The sequence below is a fragment of the Vigna angularis genome, chromosome 10 (assembly GCF_016808095.1).
Source record: "Vigna angularis cultivar LongXiaoDou No.4 chromosome 10, ASM1680809v1, whole genome shotgun sequence".
Classification (NCBI taxonomy): domain Eukaryota; kingdom Viridiplantae; phylum Streptophyta; class Magnoliopsida; order Fabales; family Fabaceae; genus Vigna; species Vigna angularis.
The window spans coordinates 31,280,990-31,298,343 of record NC_068979.1 but is presented as its reverse complement, the minus strand read 5'-3'; the positions used below and the strand labels follow the sequence as shown (position 1 = coordinate 31,298,343).

At 33.8% G+C, this 17,354-nt stretch overlaps 2 protein-coding genes across 2 annotated transcripts; both read left to right on the top strand.

Moving 5' to 3' along the window:
- The first annotated feature begins 192 nt into the window (after positions 1 to 192).
- On the top strand, positions 193 to 817 carry LOC108335462 (uncharacterized). Its single transcript, XM_017571483.2, has one exon. It carries the CDS (start codon positions 230 to 232, stop codon positions 689 to 691), a length of 462 nt encoding a protein of 153 aa, XP_017426972.1. The 5' UTR covers positions 193 to 229; the 3' UTR covers positions 692 to 817.
- A 4,040-nt stretch (positions 818 to 4,857) lies between these two features.
- LOC108335650 (uncharacterized) lies at positions 4,858 to 16,564 on the top strand. The gene is made up of 14 exons (XM_017571715.2): positions 4,858 to 5,520; positions 5,604 to 5,693; positions 6,045 to 6,107; positions 6,737 to 6,823; positions 6,965 to 7,111; positions 7,229 to 7,389; positions 7,659 to 7,893; positions 8,051 to 8,161; positions 8,714 to 9,772; positions 9,895 to 10,158; positions 11,421 to 11,606; positions 13,159 to 14,313; positions 15,134 to 15,478; positions 15,816 to 16,564. The coding sequence occupies exons 1-14, from the start codon at positions 5,092 to 5,094 to the stop codon at positions 16,092 to 16,094; spliced, it is 4,611 nt and encodes a 1,536-aa protein (XP_017427204.1). The 5' UTR covers positions 4,858 to 5,091; the 3' UTR covers positions 16,095 to 16,564.
- Positions 16,565 to 17,354: the final 790 nt, after the last annotated feature.

Here is a 17,354-nt window from a genome sequence, read left to right as displayed (position 1 = left end):
AATCAATGACCAAATTGACACAACCGAACACAACTAGAAACAAAAGAGGCTATTAAGCCTTTTGAAATATTATTGATATTTCAACTTTTTTAACTTTGATTTCAAATTTGGTATTATATTAATTTTTTAACATACGAAATTACTCAGCTTATAATACGAAATAATAATAAAAAAAATAGAGATATATTAGGGTGTAACAAGGGATTTGAATGAATTGCAACGCAAAAAGATGAAAGGAAGCAACAAGAGTAATAAGAAGGAGAAGAAGACGAAGATAGAAGATGAAGTTGAAGAAATGTTGCAGGCAGCGCAAGATCAGATTCTGTTGAATCTCTCCCAAGCCCACATCGCCGGTGCCTCTTCTTCCACTCTAAATCCGAATCCGGGTACGACTACGGGTCTAGATCTGGATCTTGATCTGGAGCGTCGATTTCAAGCCCTGAAAATGAAAACCAAACCTAACCCCAAACAACAAGAGCAGCAAAACCAAGATCTCTCCGTCAGATTTGATGCTCTCAAAGCCAAATCATCCAATTCCAATTTAAACTTCAATTCCGATTCCAATTACTGCAAATATGAAGAAGAGAGCGAAGACGACGAAGAGACTCAGGTTCAGAAACTAATCGAGTGGGCTAAGGATGCTGCGAGGCTCGATCCTTCTCCGCCCTCCGATGACGACGAGCTTCACTGAGTTATAGAGAATTCATGTCATTTCTATTCTATTGTTACGCCTTCATACTTTAAATCTTAGTTCCTTATTCAATGGGAGAAATATAGTTTGCGATTCAGAAATTTTCACTGTCATTAACCATATCTCATATCTTGTACAGTGTACCACACATGAGAATTTTTTTATTTATAGCGAAAACACATTTACTTTTTTATTACATTAATTTTAATATTTTTACGAGTAAACAATTAAAAAAATAAAATTGCATATTTAGTTTTTTAAAAATAAATAAGTTATTTGATTATTCCTTTTATTAAACAAATAAACTACGCATATTATTTTTTACTTGCTAGAAGATAAAATCGTCCAATTTAAAGATGATAAGAGATCTATAATTAAGAAAATGGAAAACTTACACTAAGTAGGTACAAAAGTCTTATTAAAATAATCTTCGTTATAAAACTATAGAGGAAGTATAAGATCTGAATTTTCTTTTTGTGAATTTCATTACGTCATTTTTAATTTTAAGATATCATGGTAATTTTTACTACACAAAGGATTGTAGGAGGCAACTTTCATTGCAAAACACGGGTTCTTAATTTTTTTTTATCTAATCATACCACATTATTTTTAAAATCATAACTTTTGTTTCAAGAAAAGGTTTTACGAATAATTATTTCTAATCATATTGATTTTTTTTCAAATTGGTTTTAGTTTTCTTTATTCAATAAGGTATCAATTTTGGTTAATTTTGTTAAATTAAGTTAGTTTTACTAATGTCATTTAAATAATTAACCTTATAATGTATAATAGAGACCATTACTTTAACATGACACTCTATTTAATTTTTTAAGTCATTCAACTTTGATCTTCAGGTATCATCTTCCTCACGTGCATCATCATTTTCATCATCTCTCTCCTCCATTATCACCTGTCATCATCTTCATCATTGAAATTCCATTCATTTCTACAATTTTCATACACAAATTTCATTACTCGTTCAACATCATTATATTTAAATTAGTAATTATATAATTTTAATTTTTTATTTATTCCCTGATTTCATCATTTTTTTATTGTGCATTTAGAGCAAAGGAGGAGAAATTAAAAAAAATGGAGAATGTCTAAAAACACAAGAATTGTGCATATTATCAAGGTTCCTCGTAACTTTTATACATGTAACATAAAAATATGAATTCATAATCACTTGATGAAAAATTTGCTTCCTTGGACAAATAAAAAGCTCAATCTAAGCTACCATTTTATTATACAAAACTTTATTTTAGGAGGAAATAACATTAACATCAAATTTTGTTTCTCTAAATCACAACATTTTATTTAATCGCAGTGATGGAAAGAGGAAGGTGTGTCCTAAATAGAAAGTGATTGGAAAAGGAAGTGGAAAGTGTGTCCGCGGTGTTAATGGAATGTGTGTTCCTGTTAAAGTGGGTCATACTTTAGGCTTTGTTCATTTGAATGGATTTGGGAGAGAGTAATTGAATGGATTTGAGAGGATTTGAAAGTAAATTTTTTGTTGTTTATTTGAGTGGATTTGGAGGTAAGTGAGAGTATATTTTGGAAGTAAATTTTTTTAATCTGTCACATCAATCAAATCTTACACTAATTTTCACAAATTTTACTTCCAAATCTACTCTCACTTGCCTCAAAATTTACTCAAATAAACAACAAAATAATTTACCGTCAAATCCTCTCAAATCCATTCAATCACTCTCCCCCAAATCCATTCAAGTGAACAAGGGTTAGGGTTTTAAGTGTGTCCATGTTTCTCTTTCAATCTTTAAATTTCTCACTCCTTTATTAGAATAGTCTCGTTTCACTTATCGAAAGTGAAGAAAACATGAAGGAGATGATGAATGAGTGACTCAGAAATAGGTAAGCCATGTGCCATGAAAAGGAGCAAAAGAGGCACAAAGACAACACGGTTAAAATATTGAGCCACGGTATACATAGTAACATTAACTATTTAAATGACATTATAAAAAAGACTAAATAAAACAAAAATCAAGACTTGATTGAAAAAGAAATTAAAAATATATTAAACAAACTCAATGAAAACAAAGATTAAATTAGTATTTAATTCTACTATGTATTTAAAATTATAAGTCTTAAATCATGAATTTTAGAATATTATAAGAGATATGTTTCAAATTTGTCTACTTTAATCATGAACTATATAAAAAATAAATTTAGTTTTAATTTAGAGAATGATGAAATTGTTTTAATTTTAAAAAAAGTTAAGAATGAGTTGAAACAAAGTACAAATAAAATTGTTAAATTGATATTTTTCACGTAACATTTTCCTATCTCGTCACACTGTCTTTGTCACATGATAATTTGTTTTTGAAAAAAAAAATTAAAATTTAAAATTAAAATAAAAAAAAAACCACGTAACACTTAGTTAATGTTGTTAGTGTATTAACGTAAAAGATCAAATTATATAATATTTTTAAAAATTAAATTTAATAACTGAACTGAGATTCAATATAAATATCATTCGAAAATTTTAACCACCTTGAATTTAAGACATATTTGTTTCAAAGCCATTTTAATTTCAATGAAAAATTCTTAAATTTTGTTTATTTCATTTATTACAATCTTACGCTTTGTTCGCATGAAGGGATTATCCTGTTTAAAAGAAAATGCGAAAAGTGATTAGAGGGATAAAACATGTTCGTTTGAAGAGATTTGCGAGGAATGATTTAAACGGATTTGCGAGATACGTTATATTTTTATCACCCGCAATGTTGCTCGGATTTGAGAGGATTTTGTTTAAAAAGTCAGCTTTACCCCTCGAGTTATTCTAAAATACCACGGTGAAAAACATGCATGTAGTTATTCGATTACATGTAAACCGTATTTGGTTACGGTTACACTCACATATATAAAAAAGCTTGTATTCGATTCCCAAATTTATGTATTCAGTTCCCTTGTATTCGGTGGCTTCTTCGTTGATCTAAAACAACACAGCCAATAAATAAAAAAAGCACAAACAACAGGTTAATGGATCATGTTCCTTCTACTTCTGCATTGCGTAACGAGAGCTTGGGGAGTGAGACAGAGTCTTCATTCGTTTCTCCGGTGAGTCGGATAATGTCGTTAAAGAGAATTTTGAGTAGATAGAAAAAGGAAAGCTTCAGGGTGTGTGGTCGGAGGGTGCAGCTCCACAACCACCGAGTTAGATGCAGAATGGGAATAGTGTGAGTTGGGGAGTTGTTCATGAGGATAAATCAAAGGTGATGATGTCGAGGTGCTGGATTCTGAATTGCAGACTGAGAGGAATCCTCATGTCATTTACCACTTATATGAAGAAATTGGAAGTTTAATAATTATTTTTAATTATTTACTTTTTACAATATAACATTAACAAATTATTAAATAATAATTAAATATAAAATTAAAATAATAATAATAATAATAATTAATGTTAATTTTTTATTTTTTATAAATATTTTTAAAATTAAATATAACATTAAAATTTATCATTTTATATTATTTTAATAATTAGGGACATTTTGACAATCTTTAATTTATACTAATTAAACAAATTCTTTTATCTTTCGTATCAATCAAATCCTACACTAATTCTCACAAACTTTACTTCCAAATCCACTTTCAATTACCTTCAAATCCACTCAAACAAACAACAAAAATATTACCTTCAAATCCATTCAATCATTCTTCTCTAAATCATCTCTCACAAATCCTTTCATGGGAACAAGGCTTCAATAACAAACAGAAGAAAAAAAGTTACCCTCACTGTTCAAATGAAAGAATTACAAAATTCTTCAATCTATACATATCCTTGGAATTATTTATGATAACATGTTTATAAAACAATTTATTGATTAATAATTATTATATTATTCTCAGGAAAAATACTTTTCAAAGATAGTCACAATTATTTCATTTATAAAAGAAAATCAAGATGATTTCAATTTACCTGGGAACTTCAAAAATATTATTTTAAACATATGTTTGAAATTAAAATGATTTTTTCCTTCGAAAATCATAGAAGACATAATTTCACAGCAAATAATTTTGATTTCGAAGGTTTTAAATTGTTCTTAATAAAATATAAAATATAGCAAATACATTTTATTTTATAATTTATTAATATTGATTAACACTCAAGTAGTAGTAGAAAATGATAAAGGCAAGTAGTAGTATTTTGCACCTTTTGGGCAAAACTCTTAACGCATCATCCCGTTTAAATAAACGGATCGAATGCTGGGCGCGCTTAGAACCAACACCAAATCTTGACCAGTGGAGTGGGTGCTCACTAACTGCCGTATGCAGACGTAAATCTTAAGAGCCAAAACAAAAGAAAAGCGTATTTGGTTCGTGTAGGGTTTAACCCGCAAAACCCTAGTTTCACAACTTCCCCTACCCTTGCAACCATCATGACCAAGGTTTACGGCACGGGGACGTATGATTTCCGCCGCCACCGCGTCGCCGAGTACCCGGTTGCGACGGCGGCGGAGTCCAAAGCGGTAGGTAATGTGACCACCGGTGGCAGCGGTGCCGTTCCGAGCAGCATCACTCTGTCGGAGATTCAGCGCGACCGGCTGACGAAGATTGCGGAGGAGAACTGGTTGACGAGCGGCGAAGCAGCGGCCGCGAGGGACAAGAAGGAGTTGGACCCTGACCTGGTTCGCAAAATCTACGAGACCGAATTGTTGGTGAAGGAGGGTTCCAAACCCGTGCCCTTGCAACGCGTTATGATTCTGGAGGTTAGTCAGTATCTCGAGAATTATTTGTGGCCTCATTTCGATCCTCTCACTGCCACCTTCGAGCACGTCATGTCCATCATCATCATGGTCAACGAGAAGGTCCTCTCTCTTCTCTTCTCATTGTGCGTTGTTTCATTTCAATCTCATTCATGTGTTACTTATATTGTGTGCCTTGCTTCCAGTTCCGTGAGAACGTTGCTGCTTGGACTTGCTTCCATCAGAGGAAAGACGCTTTCAAAGGCTTTCTTGAGAGGGTTCTTCGCTTAAAGGAGGTATCCGTCGCTTTAATTTTTCTTGTTCAGTTGAATTTTCTAGTTTCGTTGCAATGCAGTCCTTGACATTGCGGCAACTTGCACACTAATGTAGTCAATACAGCCACAATTGTTGCAGCAATTCTGACACTTAGATCCAACAACCTTGATGTTACGGTTTAACCTTGACCCTTTTCAAGTTTTTTTATTATATATATATATATATATATATATATATATATATATATATCCTGTGCTTTACAGTTTTCATCCCCCCTTTTCATTGTGTGAACCGTGACATTTGACTCTACAATTAGAATCCCGTGTTAGTTATGACACTGCTGCTAAGCCTTGTGTTTAATCTGACTGTAGGGACGGGAACTGAGTATAGCAGAGAAGACAAATTATCTAGTTTTCATGATAAATGCCTTTCAGGTAGGCTTACTTGGGCACCTGCGCCTTGTCTCTTATATTAAATCACGCACAATTTTTGTTGGCTTTAATTTAATCATGTATTTTTATTTGACTGTGTGTATGGAAGCATATCATAACTTGAAGTAGATGCTTACATTGTTGTTGAGTTACTACTGCTTTACGCAGTCTTTATGTTTTCAGCACTGTTCAAATATCTTTTGTTTTGCTAGAGCTCCTAAACCTTGAGACATATAATAGGTGTGCGTCATTTCCGATTTTAATTTTGGCGAAAGTTGTAATCATGGAAGAAAATAACGAAAAATTTCCAAATTCTCAAGTCATCAAATTCTGTTGCTGTACATGTACTGTAGCAATCCATCATCCCATCCTGAATGAGCGTGTTTGCAATTTGGCTTCTTATTAATGATTGTCAGTTGGTGCTACTTGGAGAATTGATAAAGCAGTCCAACAGAAATGAAAGAAAATGGTTAATCAATATTTAACATGCCTAACAAGAGTGATTCTAGGAATGGTCATATTATTCTGTTCCATACATCCTTCTTTCCCATTATAACTGTAATAGTTATAATAAACCTAATAGGCCGTTAGATCATTGTTAAATGTAGCTAAGCTATTACTTTGCATTGCAGAGTTTGGAAGATGAGGTTGTTAGCAGGACAATATTGAGACTAGCAAGTTTGAAATCTTGGCACAGTTTATCTTATGGTCGTTTTCAGGTAAGATTGAATAAAAATCAAGTTATGTGTTGATGAAACATTACCTTGTTAGTCATATTCTTAATTTTATGATTAATGTTAAATATTACTGTTTGCATGCTAAATTCCATTTTTTTGGGACGTTGGTCTTCACCTATGTAGATGGAGCTTTGTCTTAATCCTGGTTTGATCAAGAAATGGAAAAGGATGATAAAGAAGGAGCCTGTGAAAGGAGGTGGATCACATTTAGATCCCTCAACTACAGTTGAAGTGATGTTCGTGAGAAACCTCATAGAAGAATTTCTTGAGGTCTTGTTTGTTAAAATGTTTGAATGTACACTACAATGTGTAATGTTTTCCACTGTAACAAAATATTTTTATTTAAATGTATTATGCTGAATTTCTGTTTGTTGTATTTCTTTTTAGATACTGGATTCACAGGTATTTCCCCAGAAACAGTTTTCTGGTGGGGACGATGAAATTCTCGATGGTACTGGTTCCGGGCTTGTTAATGATGCTTGTGTCCTGTACTGTGAGAGGTTTATGGAGTTTCTAATTGACCTCTTGAGTCAATTACCAACAAGGAGGTATTTTGTTTTGACTATCTGCAGTGTTTTTTGTTTAAGGGCTATGTTGTTTTGTTTAATACTGCAAATGATATATTTTAAGTTTTACTTATATATTTTGCTAGTGTTGTGAATGATATCTAAGTTACGTCCATGATTTAAATTGGCAAATTTTTATTCCTTCCTGGCAGTTGTGGTTAAACATAAAATGGATTCAATTCTTTCTTAAATGCTTGGAGGTGTCTAGTCTTACAGATCAAATATTTTCTGACTCTAATTCTGATTCGTAGGTATTTGAGGCCTCTGGTGGCTGATGTAGCTGTAGTTGCCAAATGTCATTTAAGTGCACTCTATAGGCATGAAAAAGGGAAACTTTTTGCCCAGTTGGTTGATTTGCTGCAATTCTATGAAGGGTTTGAGATTAATGATCATACAGGAACACAGTTAACAGATCATGAGGTTCTTGAAACTCATTACAGTCGATTGCAGTCTTTCCAGCTTCTTGCATTTAAAAAGATGGAAAAGGTGATAGCTTAGATATAATTTAATCTAAATGATTACAATATACTAAAATCCTACTCTACTATATGTATTACTTTAATATCATGTCATTCTTTATTCTACCTTCGCTTAATTTCATGTTTTTGTACAAGATTTCATAATTTTTTTTTTCTGGTTGTAGCTGCGGGAACTTGCTTTGACTAACATTGGTTCTATTCACAAACGTGCTAATCTGTCCAAGAAATTGTCTGTTCTTTCTCCAGAGGAGTTACGGGAGTTTGTTTGCTGTAAGGTGTGCTAATAGAATAACATGGCTCTTCTATTTCTCATAATATTTATTTTGGGTCTTCAATTTTTCTGTACTGCTCATGAATGTTGAGAGTTAGAATTGGTTGTTAATCTTTATCACTATTGCTAATGATTATAGTTATTTCACTTAAAGAGTTCACTTCTTTTTCTTCCTTTCTTATTTCATATCACTTTCTCTCTTTTTTTTTTTCAGTTTTGCGGTATTTTTTATCTTATATAGTTTCCAATATAGTTGTCATTTTTATCTTGTCCAGATATTTATGAGCTCCTCCTGAATGTAAAAGCTTGCTTAGCCCTCTTTCTTGAAATTCGTACTGGCTTCCTCTGTTTATGATCATAAGGAGAATTGATCTTTTGTTATATTTACTGTATTGTAGTGGGGTTAACTTATGTTTTAATGTACGTGTTTCCATTTTTTCATGCATCAGTTATGTTGATTAATTTTAGAAATGGAATTTTAATGTTTGCAAGAATGCACCATGTGTTGGTTTTCAATAGCACATACTTTGTTTTTTGATATCGTTTTATTATGCAGCTCAAACTGGTCTCCAAGGAAGACCCCTGGTCAGAGAGGGTTGATTTTCTTATTGAAGTAATGGTATCCTATTTTGAGAAGCAACAATCTCAAAAAGAAGCTATTAATGCTCTTCCCCTTTACCCAAATGAGCAGATTATGTGGGATGAAAGTGTTGTACCTAGCATAAATTACTCAGGCGAAGGCTGTTTAGCATTGCCAAAGCTGAACTTACAGTTCTTAACACTTCATGATTATCTTCTTCGAAATTTTAATCTTTTTAGACTTGAATCAACATATGAGATACGTGAAGACATTCAGGAAGCTGTTCCACATCTTCTTGCATATATTAATAATGATGGAGAAACTGCTTTTCGTGGTTGGTCAAGAATGGGAGTGCCAATCAAAGAATTCAAAATTTCTGAAGTTAAACAACCTAACATTGGAGAAGTCAAACCATCATCTGTGACTGCAGAAGTTACTTATAGTATTTCCAGCTACAGAGCACAGATTAGATCAGAATGGGATGCACTCAAAGAACATGATGTATTGTTTTTACTATCTATTCGCCCTTCATTTGAGCCTCTTAGTGCAGAAGAAGAAGACAAGGCTAGTGTTCCACAGAAGCTTGGCCTACAATTTGTACGTGGATGTGAAGTTATTGAGATTCGGGATGAGGAAGGAAACCTTATGAATGATTTTTCTGGAAGGATTAAACGTGATGAGTGGAAACCACCAAAAGGGGAACTGAGAACAGTAACTGTGGCTTTGGATACAGCACAATATCACATGGATGTAAGTAACATTGCCGAGAAAGGGGCAGAAGATGTTTATGGTACATTTAACGTGTTGATGAGGAGGAAGCCAAAAGAAAACAATTTTAAAGCCATCTTAGAATCAATAAGGGATTTAATGAATGAATACTGTATTGTTCCTAAGTGGCTGGAAAACATTTTTCTTGGTTATGGGGATCCTTCTGCTGCACAGTGGACTAATATGCCTGATCTATTAGAGACAGTAGATTTCAAAGATACTTTTGTTGATGCTGATCACTTGAAAGAAAGTTTTGTGGATTATGAGGTGAATATTTTGTTTTCAAATTCATAAAATTTTTGTTGCATGGGTGTGGTTGATGTTTTTCATTTGGAATTCTTGTATGAAATTTTGGTGCTTATGGGATTTCCTCTCACTCTATCCTTCAGGTGTTTTTCATTAATTCCAATGGCACAGAAAATTTGAATCCAAGGCCTCCTTTTAAGATCAAGCTTCCGAGAACACTCAAACCAAGCAATGGATCTCTTATTGGGAATGCTATGTCAACTGCTGGTGCAACAAATGGTATCAATACGGCTGATACTAATAATCAGAAAGAAACACTAGTCATTGAGGCATATACTCCTCCAGATCCTGGTCCTTATCCTCAAGACCAGCCTAAACAAAATTCAGTTAGATTTACTCCTACTCAGGTGCATTCAGCTCTTGATCTCAAGCATATATGTTCACTTTTCAGGCTTACTGTTAGCTTTCTTCTCATATATACACTCCACGTCCTATCACATACTGATTTTTGTTTTTATCTTACTCTGCTTCTTGCTTCCCTAACTGTAGATGATTGTGATTATTTGACCAAAATTCAATTTATTTATGTGGCTAATTTGATTCACCTGGAATGTACAAATACTGTGGTTGTGTTTTGATACAAGTTCTGGAGCTAACCTACTTAGGTTTGCAACTTGTACATTGATGTCATAGCATTCTGTTAGGTATCCCCGTATAAGACACAAGAAACAAAGGGGAAGAAAGTTTTGTTTTCTATATTCAGTAATTCTGAGTTCTTACAAATCAGAATAAAGAACCAAAATCAGAGAGAATGCAAATTCCTCTGCACTCCAAAAGTTCCTAGGTCATTCCTCCTTGCCTCACGTAATTCTCCTCTTACTCCCTTTGTTCCCTCTCTCTTATAACGAAAGAATATCCCCATGATTTCACGCCTGCCACATCAGCCATTCTGTTAGTTCAGAATCAAGGATGTGTTCTTGTGGGCCCCCAAGTAATGGGTTTCCACTTCTTCCTCTCATAAACATGGTGGGTTTTCCTACTCTGCCTGTGCACTCCTTCTCCTTCATTCGTATTACATTCTTTTCATTTGATTTAAAAAACAGTGCTTCGGTTTCTTGATTGGTTATGTAATGTAGTTAGCATCACATTTCATGTTCTGTTTCCCTAAAGTATTGTGGGTAATGTGAAATGGATAATTAGTGAGGTGTGCTACCTTTTTAAAAGTTTTGACAAGAACAAGGAGCCCATGGTTCTATAGCAATGTGGAATCTATCTAGTTTTCTCATGCATTTGGTAGAGGATGGCCCATATTTTCTAGGCTTTCTCAGTACTCTGTGTTACAGAATAAGATTACGTTTACCTTCCTTGTGTGGTGCTCTGTCGATGTTTGTTCTGCTACTTTGCAAAGAAATTGGACTGTTTTTATTTTTCTTGCTACATTAACTTTCTGTCAGTAGCTGCAGCTGGACAGAGCAAGTAAAGGAAAACCTGGTTCACACATTTTATAAAAATTGTGCAGCTTCTTGTTTTTCCTTTCTCTCTGGCTACAGTTCAACTGCAGAAGATAAAAAATTCCCATATACATTTCCTACCATTTACTTTATCATATTCTCCATCTCTGAGTACAGGAGTATTATTAATGATAATGTCAAATGTTTCTGTCAAGCAGGTTGAAGCAATTATATCTGGCATTCAGCCTGGTTTAACCATGGTTGTGGGGCCACCTGGTACAGGAAAGACTGATACGGCTGTACAAATTCTGAATGTTCTTTATCATAATTGTCCTTCTCAAAGAACCTTGATAATTACGCATTCAAATCAGGCTTTGAATGACCTGTTTGAGAAGATAATGCAGGTGATATTTTATTTCTCCTCCTCCTTACACGTTTTGTGATTTGAATTTGATTAAAATTTAGCAGTTAATGCCCTAGTATATGAAATTATTACTATGTACGTATTTTGAGGGAGGGGAAGCATTGAAGCAAGGGTAAGTTTACTGTCTTGTGGTCTAGAGCTCAGTGGTTCAAACAGCTATTGGAGATAACCTTGTATTGGCTCACGTACTACAAGCTTTGTAATTAGTATGTGGTATGATTTTTGGTAATTAATTGAGGACTACATCCTGCTCAACCTTATAGAATCAACTTGTAAGATGAGGATTACATCCCGCTTACATATTACAATCTTGACTTTATTTCTAGTCAATGTGGGATCTCCAACACTTCTAATGAATTGAAAGACAGGCAAACAATATTCTAATTGGGCAATGACAAACAAAGTGGAAAATATGGAAACAATATTACCAGATGGTTTATCTTAGCTGGTTCATGTTTTTTTCATAGTTGAAAAGACTAAAAGGACTACTCTTAGAAAGTAGACTTTGAACTTAGTCTTACAAAACTGGCTTTAAGGTGAGATTTACACTCATTTATGTATTATGATTTGGTTATATCTCTAGTTGATATAAGATCTTTAACATATCCCCTCACATTGAGGACCAAATATCTATGGTGCGGAAATTAAATTTTATGGGTGACTTGATAGTGGTAGCATGACATGCCAATAGTTAGAGTATCCTAACACAACCTCACAAGTTGGACATGTATGGTTAAGTTTGCACCATTTATTTGTTGCAATTTGGTCACATCTCTAGACAATGTGAGATCTCCAACTCCTACACCTAGCTGACAAATACGTATTGAAAAAATAAGTTAAACTATTCTAACAAGTTAACCTGTTAAAAAACGTTATACAATTCCTACAATGGAAAAAGAGGTAGATGAACTACTTCATCCGTATGAACTCTAGAGGCAATACTTAACACCAACTGACAATCCTTTGGAACAAATCAAATATACGAAAAACAATTCCAAAGTAGGGAGTAATATATATGGGCAGTTTTGGTGCCAGCATGGCATGTTTCTCTTAAGTATTTTGTACTCCAACGGCAATGTGGAAGTGGCAGAGAACTTCAAGGGAAACTCAGATAGTGAAAGGGACGACTTTGTTGCAGATTGAAGTACATTTGGAATGATCTCTGGAATTTCTCTTTTAACTTCTGATAAAACTTCTGATCATGTTAGTTTTCTATCTTCCACACAGCCCTTTATCCCTCATAACTACCAAACATATTTCCATATTTCCTGTTCTTTGCAGTTTAAGAAATTTTTAGGCTTCATCATTTATGTCTTTTTTTTCATTAATCTGTTATTTTGTTACTGTATTTTTTTTCAACCAAATATTTAGTTTTCTTGAAATTGAACCCGGTTTTAGTATTGTTTTTCTTGTTGGGAATAACCTTTTCTATTGAGGGTTCTGACTTTGAACTTGGTAACTCTTTTTTATTAATTCTTTGTCTTCTTCATCTAAGTTTAACACATGTTTCAATTTAATTTTTTTTGTTTTAGAGAGATGTTCCTGCAAGGTATCTTCTTCGACTTGGTCAAGGAGAACAAGAGCTAGCAACTGATCTTGATTTTAGCCGGCAAGGTCGCGTCAATGCAATGCTTGTGAGGCGGTTAGAATTGCTGAGTGAAGTGGAGAGGTTGGCAAGATCTCTTCAATTACCAGAGGACGTGGGTTACACTTGTGAAACTGCAGGATACTTTTGGTTACTTCATGTTTATTCACGCTGGGAGCAATTTCTTGCTGCTTGTGCCGAGAATAAAGAGAAGTCAACATTTGTTCGAGATCGTTTCCCCTTCAAAGAGTTCTTCTCTGATACACCCAATCCCGTATTTACAGGTGAGTCTTTTGAGAAAGATATGCGGGCTGCTATGGGGTGCTTTCGTCATCTTAAAACCATGTTCCAAGAGCTTGAAGAGTGCCGGGCTTTCGAATTACTTAAGTCAACTGCTGATAGGGCTAACTACTTAATGACAAAGCAGGCTAAGATTGTGGCAATGACTTGCACCCATGCAGCTCTTAAGAGGAAAGATTTCCTCCAGTTGGGTTTTAAGTATGACAACTTGTTAATGGAAGAAAGTGCCCAAATTTTAGAAATTGAGACTTTCATTCCAATGTTACTCCAGCGGCAAGAGGACGGTCATGCACGGCTTAAACGCTGTATTCTGATTGGTGATCATCACCAGTTACCTCCTGTTGTGAAGAATATGGCTTTTCAGAAGTACAGTCACATGGATCAGAGTCTATTTACCAGATTTGTCCGGTTGGGCATTCCTTACATTGAGCTAAATGCTCAAGGAAGAGCCAGGCCAAGTATAGCTAAACTTTACAATTGGAGATACAGAGAATTGGGAGACCTTCCTTCGGTAAAGGAAGAAGTCATATTCAAAAGGGCAAATGCTGGATTTGCTTATGATTATCAGTTAGTGGATGTTCCAGATTACCTTGCTAAGGGGGAGACGACTCCATCCCCTTGGTTTTACCAAAATGAGGGAGAAGCAGAATATGTTGTCAGTGTCTATATATACATGCGTCTTTTAGGGTATCCTGCAAATAAGATATCCATTTTGACTACATACAATGGTCAGAAACTTCTCATCCGAGATGTTATAAATAGGAGATGTGTTCCATATCATTTCATTGGTCCTCCAAGCAAGGTATCTTTCTCATTCTTTACTTTTAGTTTATATTTTAGATCAAAATAAAATGGTTTCTTTAATGGAAGGTGGTGTTAATTTTGGGTTCTTGGTTTCTGAAGATGACTTTACAATTATTTTTCATATTAGTGTGTATTATATTTCTCTCTCTTGATAGACATTTTACGTAGATGAAATGTGCTACACTTTTTCCATTTTGCTTAAATGAATCTTATTGCAAACTATTATGGATGAGGCTCTCCCTGACACTTCTCCTTTCCCTTTTGACTTTCTGTCACCAACTACTAATTTTAATGCCTTATTGAGTTTTGGATTTAAGATGTAAAGATGTTTTAGACATGCCTGTTATCAGCTTTGGAACGTTTTTACCTATATTCTTCATTTCATCTTCTAAACTTCCCAATTTGATAGTAGGGTTCAGAGGTGATTACATTGCAGATGATGCTGTTGAAATTGTATAAAGAAAAATACCTGCAAGTAGCTTGTATACCCTAGCCCATATTCATTTTTCATGGGAGGAGTGGGTAATTTTTAAAATTATAGGGGAGGGGAAGGGTAGTGTCAGTGTTTTTCAAGGAAGGTTATTTTATTTTTGGTAAATATATTTTGAAAACCACATCACAAAAACTAGCTATTGTAGTTGGAGAGCTCAAAAAAGCCTTGTAAAAACCCCATGTTAGATTCACATACTTCCCAATGTGGCACTCAAGTCGTACCTTGCATACTAATACCATTTTTTTATATGATGTTTGAAATTGTTGTACATTTTTGAAGTTTTGATTCTTAATCATGTCAGTTTTCTATAAATGACTGCTCCCAGGTTACTACAGTGGACAAGTTTCAAGGTCAGCAAAATGATTTTATATTGCTATCTCTTGTTCGTACTCGATTTGTTGGTCACCTACGTGATGTAAGAAGATTGATTGTTGCAATGTCACGTGCTCGACTTGGTTTGTACGTCTTTTGCCGTCGTTCCCTTTTTGAACAATGCTATGAGCTGCAACCGACATTTCAGCTACTTCTTAAAAGACCTGACCACCTTGCCCTTAATTTGAATGAAATTACATCATATACTGAACGAGATGTTGAAGATCATGGACCTAAACATATTCATCTTGTCAGTGGCATTGAGGAGATGGGGAGTATCATAGATAGTCTGTATCAGGTATGTCTCACATCTCATAATACTTCTCCATTTTATTATCTTCAGTTACTCTGATTCTTTTCGTGCTTTTTTCTAATAAAATAAATTCATCCAGACTGAAAAGTTTAGAAAATCGGGCCAAGGAATCCACCTTAAGTTTACAGTGAAGTTTATTTTCCGTTTTTTCTAAACGTTATGCCTGAAGTATTCCGATGAGATGTTTATTGTGGGATAATATTGTTTACGCTAGCTTATTTTAATAAGCGCTGAAGTTTCGTTGTACTCCTTTACTTGCCATAGGTTATTCTTTCTGGGTATTTCACAAAAAGACTCAATGATTTTTTCTACATATTTCCAGGTAAAGTTGAGGCAGGAGTTTCATCAAAATGAGCCTTATTCTGGTCAAGTAGAGGCATCAGAAAATAACGAAAACAGCATGGACATGCCAGAGCAAGCGGAGGACAGTGATATGCCACAACAAGCAGAGGACATGCCACGCGAAATCAAGGATGCTACAACTGTCGATAACCACGTGGCTGAAAATATCCCACCCGAAAACAGCGCGGAAGATGTTACCATGGTTGATTACAGTGATGGTGTTGCAAAGGAGGAGACTGGTGAAGGTGCTTCTAAGTAAGCAAGCATCCAATACACTTCCGTTTATTTTAAGTTACATATCCGTAGGCCATGCCATTTATTTTCTCTGTCTAGATAAATCAGTATGTAGCAATGGGAAATCAGATTTTTCATGTGAAAGGTGTGGAGGAATTTATGAGCTTGTACCAATTTTAGTCAGTATATGGAGATGCCAGTGCCAAGAGGAAGCAATATTTTCCTTTAAATTTTGATAGACTACGATGAATTTGCTGTAGATTGAATGTCTCACCTGATTAAGATTTTTGTCTCTGTATCTTAGTCCCCCAGAAAGAGGGATATGCAGATCTCTTACTATGCTGTACAGTAACACCAACATTCACTAGTGTAGTATAAGATGACGTTTATGTAACTTTTGTTCTTTTTGTTAAAAAAGGAAAAACTGAGGATTTTTTTTCTTGTCACCACACGATATCCTGCAAACTATCCAAATTTTATGGACATTTTCTTTTTTTCACCCCCATATAGTTCATTTACTAAAATACTTTTATCTACTATTTAAATAAAGCCCTTCACTCTTCGGAATATGTAGAAGATCTTTCGGATTATTATGAGTTCTAGGATAGTTTCCTGCAATTTGAGATGTATGAAATTTATATAGTTTACTCATTTTCGTATAGGATATATCTGTCTAAATATTCATTAAAGATTAATAAATATTAAGAATAAAATGACAAAAAAATGTACATATTTTCTTTTCTTTAATATTAAAATAAAAAAGTACTATTATATAATTTATCAAATATATCTCTTGGTAATTATAGAACGTCTGTTGGTAAATATGTTGAAAACTAATGTTAGTTTCCAATGTAATAGGCTTGTATTCTCGCATTCAATTAGACTTACCGATTTTATAATACTAGACAATCCAAAAACAAGCAATCTAAATAAACATTAATTATAATATTAGGCAAACATGGCAATATGTTTATAAGTAAAACAATCTAGACAAACATTAAATTTTTAAAATATATTGTAAGTAATGTTCCACATATAATAAAAATACACACAATAATGTGATAATTTTTGTAGTATTCGTTCTCACATATAATGAGAAGAAGTTGTGTTTAAAAGAAGTAATTTCATATTTTAAAAATTTATTCATTAGATTATCAGATTTGAAAAATTGATATGGAACACGTGCTATTCTTTTATCATTTTAATTTAATTTAATATATATATATATATATATATATATATATATATTAAGACTATTAGTTTTATGTTTATACTTTATTTTTAC

What these genes read in the sequence shown, in the direction of transcription:
- LOC108335462 (XM_017571483.2), top strand. Translation starts at nt 230, where the DNA reads ATGAAAGGAAGCAACAAGAGTAATAAGAAGGAGAAGAAGACGAAGATA.
- LOC108335650 (XM_017571715.2), top strand. Translation starts at nt 5,092, where the DNA reads ATGACCAAGGTTTACGGCACGGGGACGTATGATTTCCGCCGCCACCGC. An exon ending in GGGTTCTTCGCTTAAAGGAG is followed by an intron (nt 5,694 to 6,044) that starts GTATCCGTCGCT and finishes ATCTGACTGTAG; the next exon opens with GGACGGGAACTGAGTATAGC. An exon ending in TCATTGGTCCTCCAAGCAAG is followed by an intron (nt 14,314 to 15,133) that starts GTATCTTTCTCA and finishes GACTGCTCCCAG; the next exon opens with GTTACTACAGTGGACAAGTT.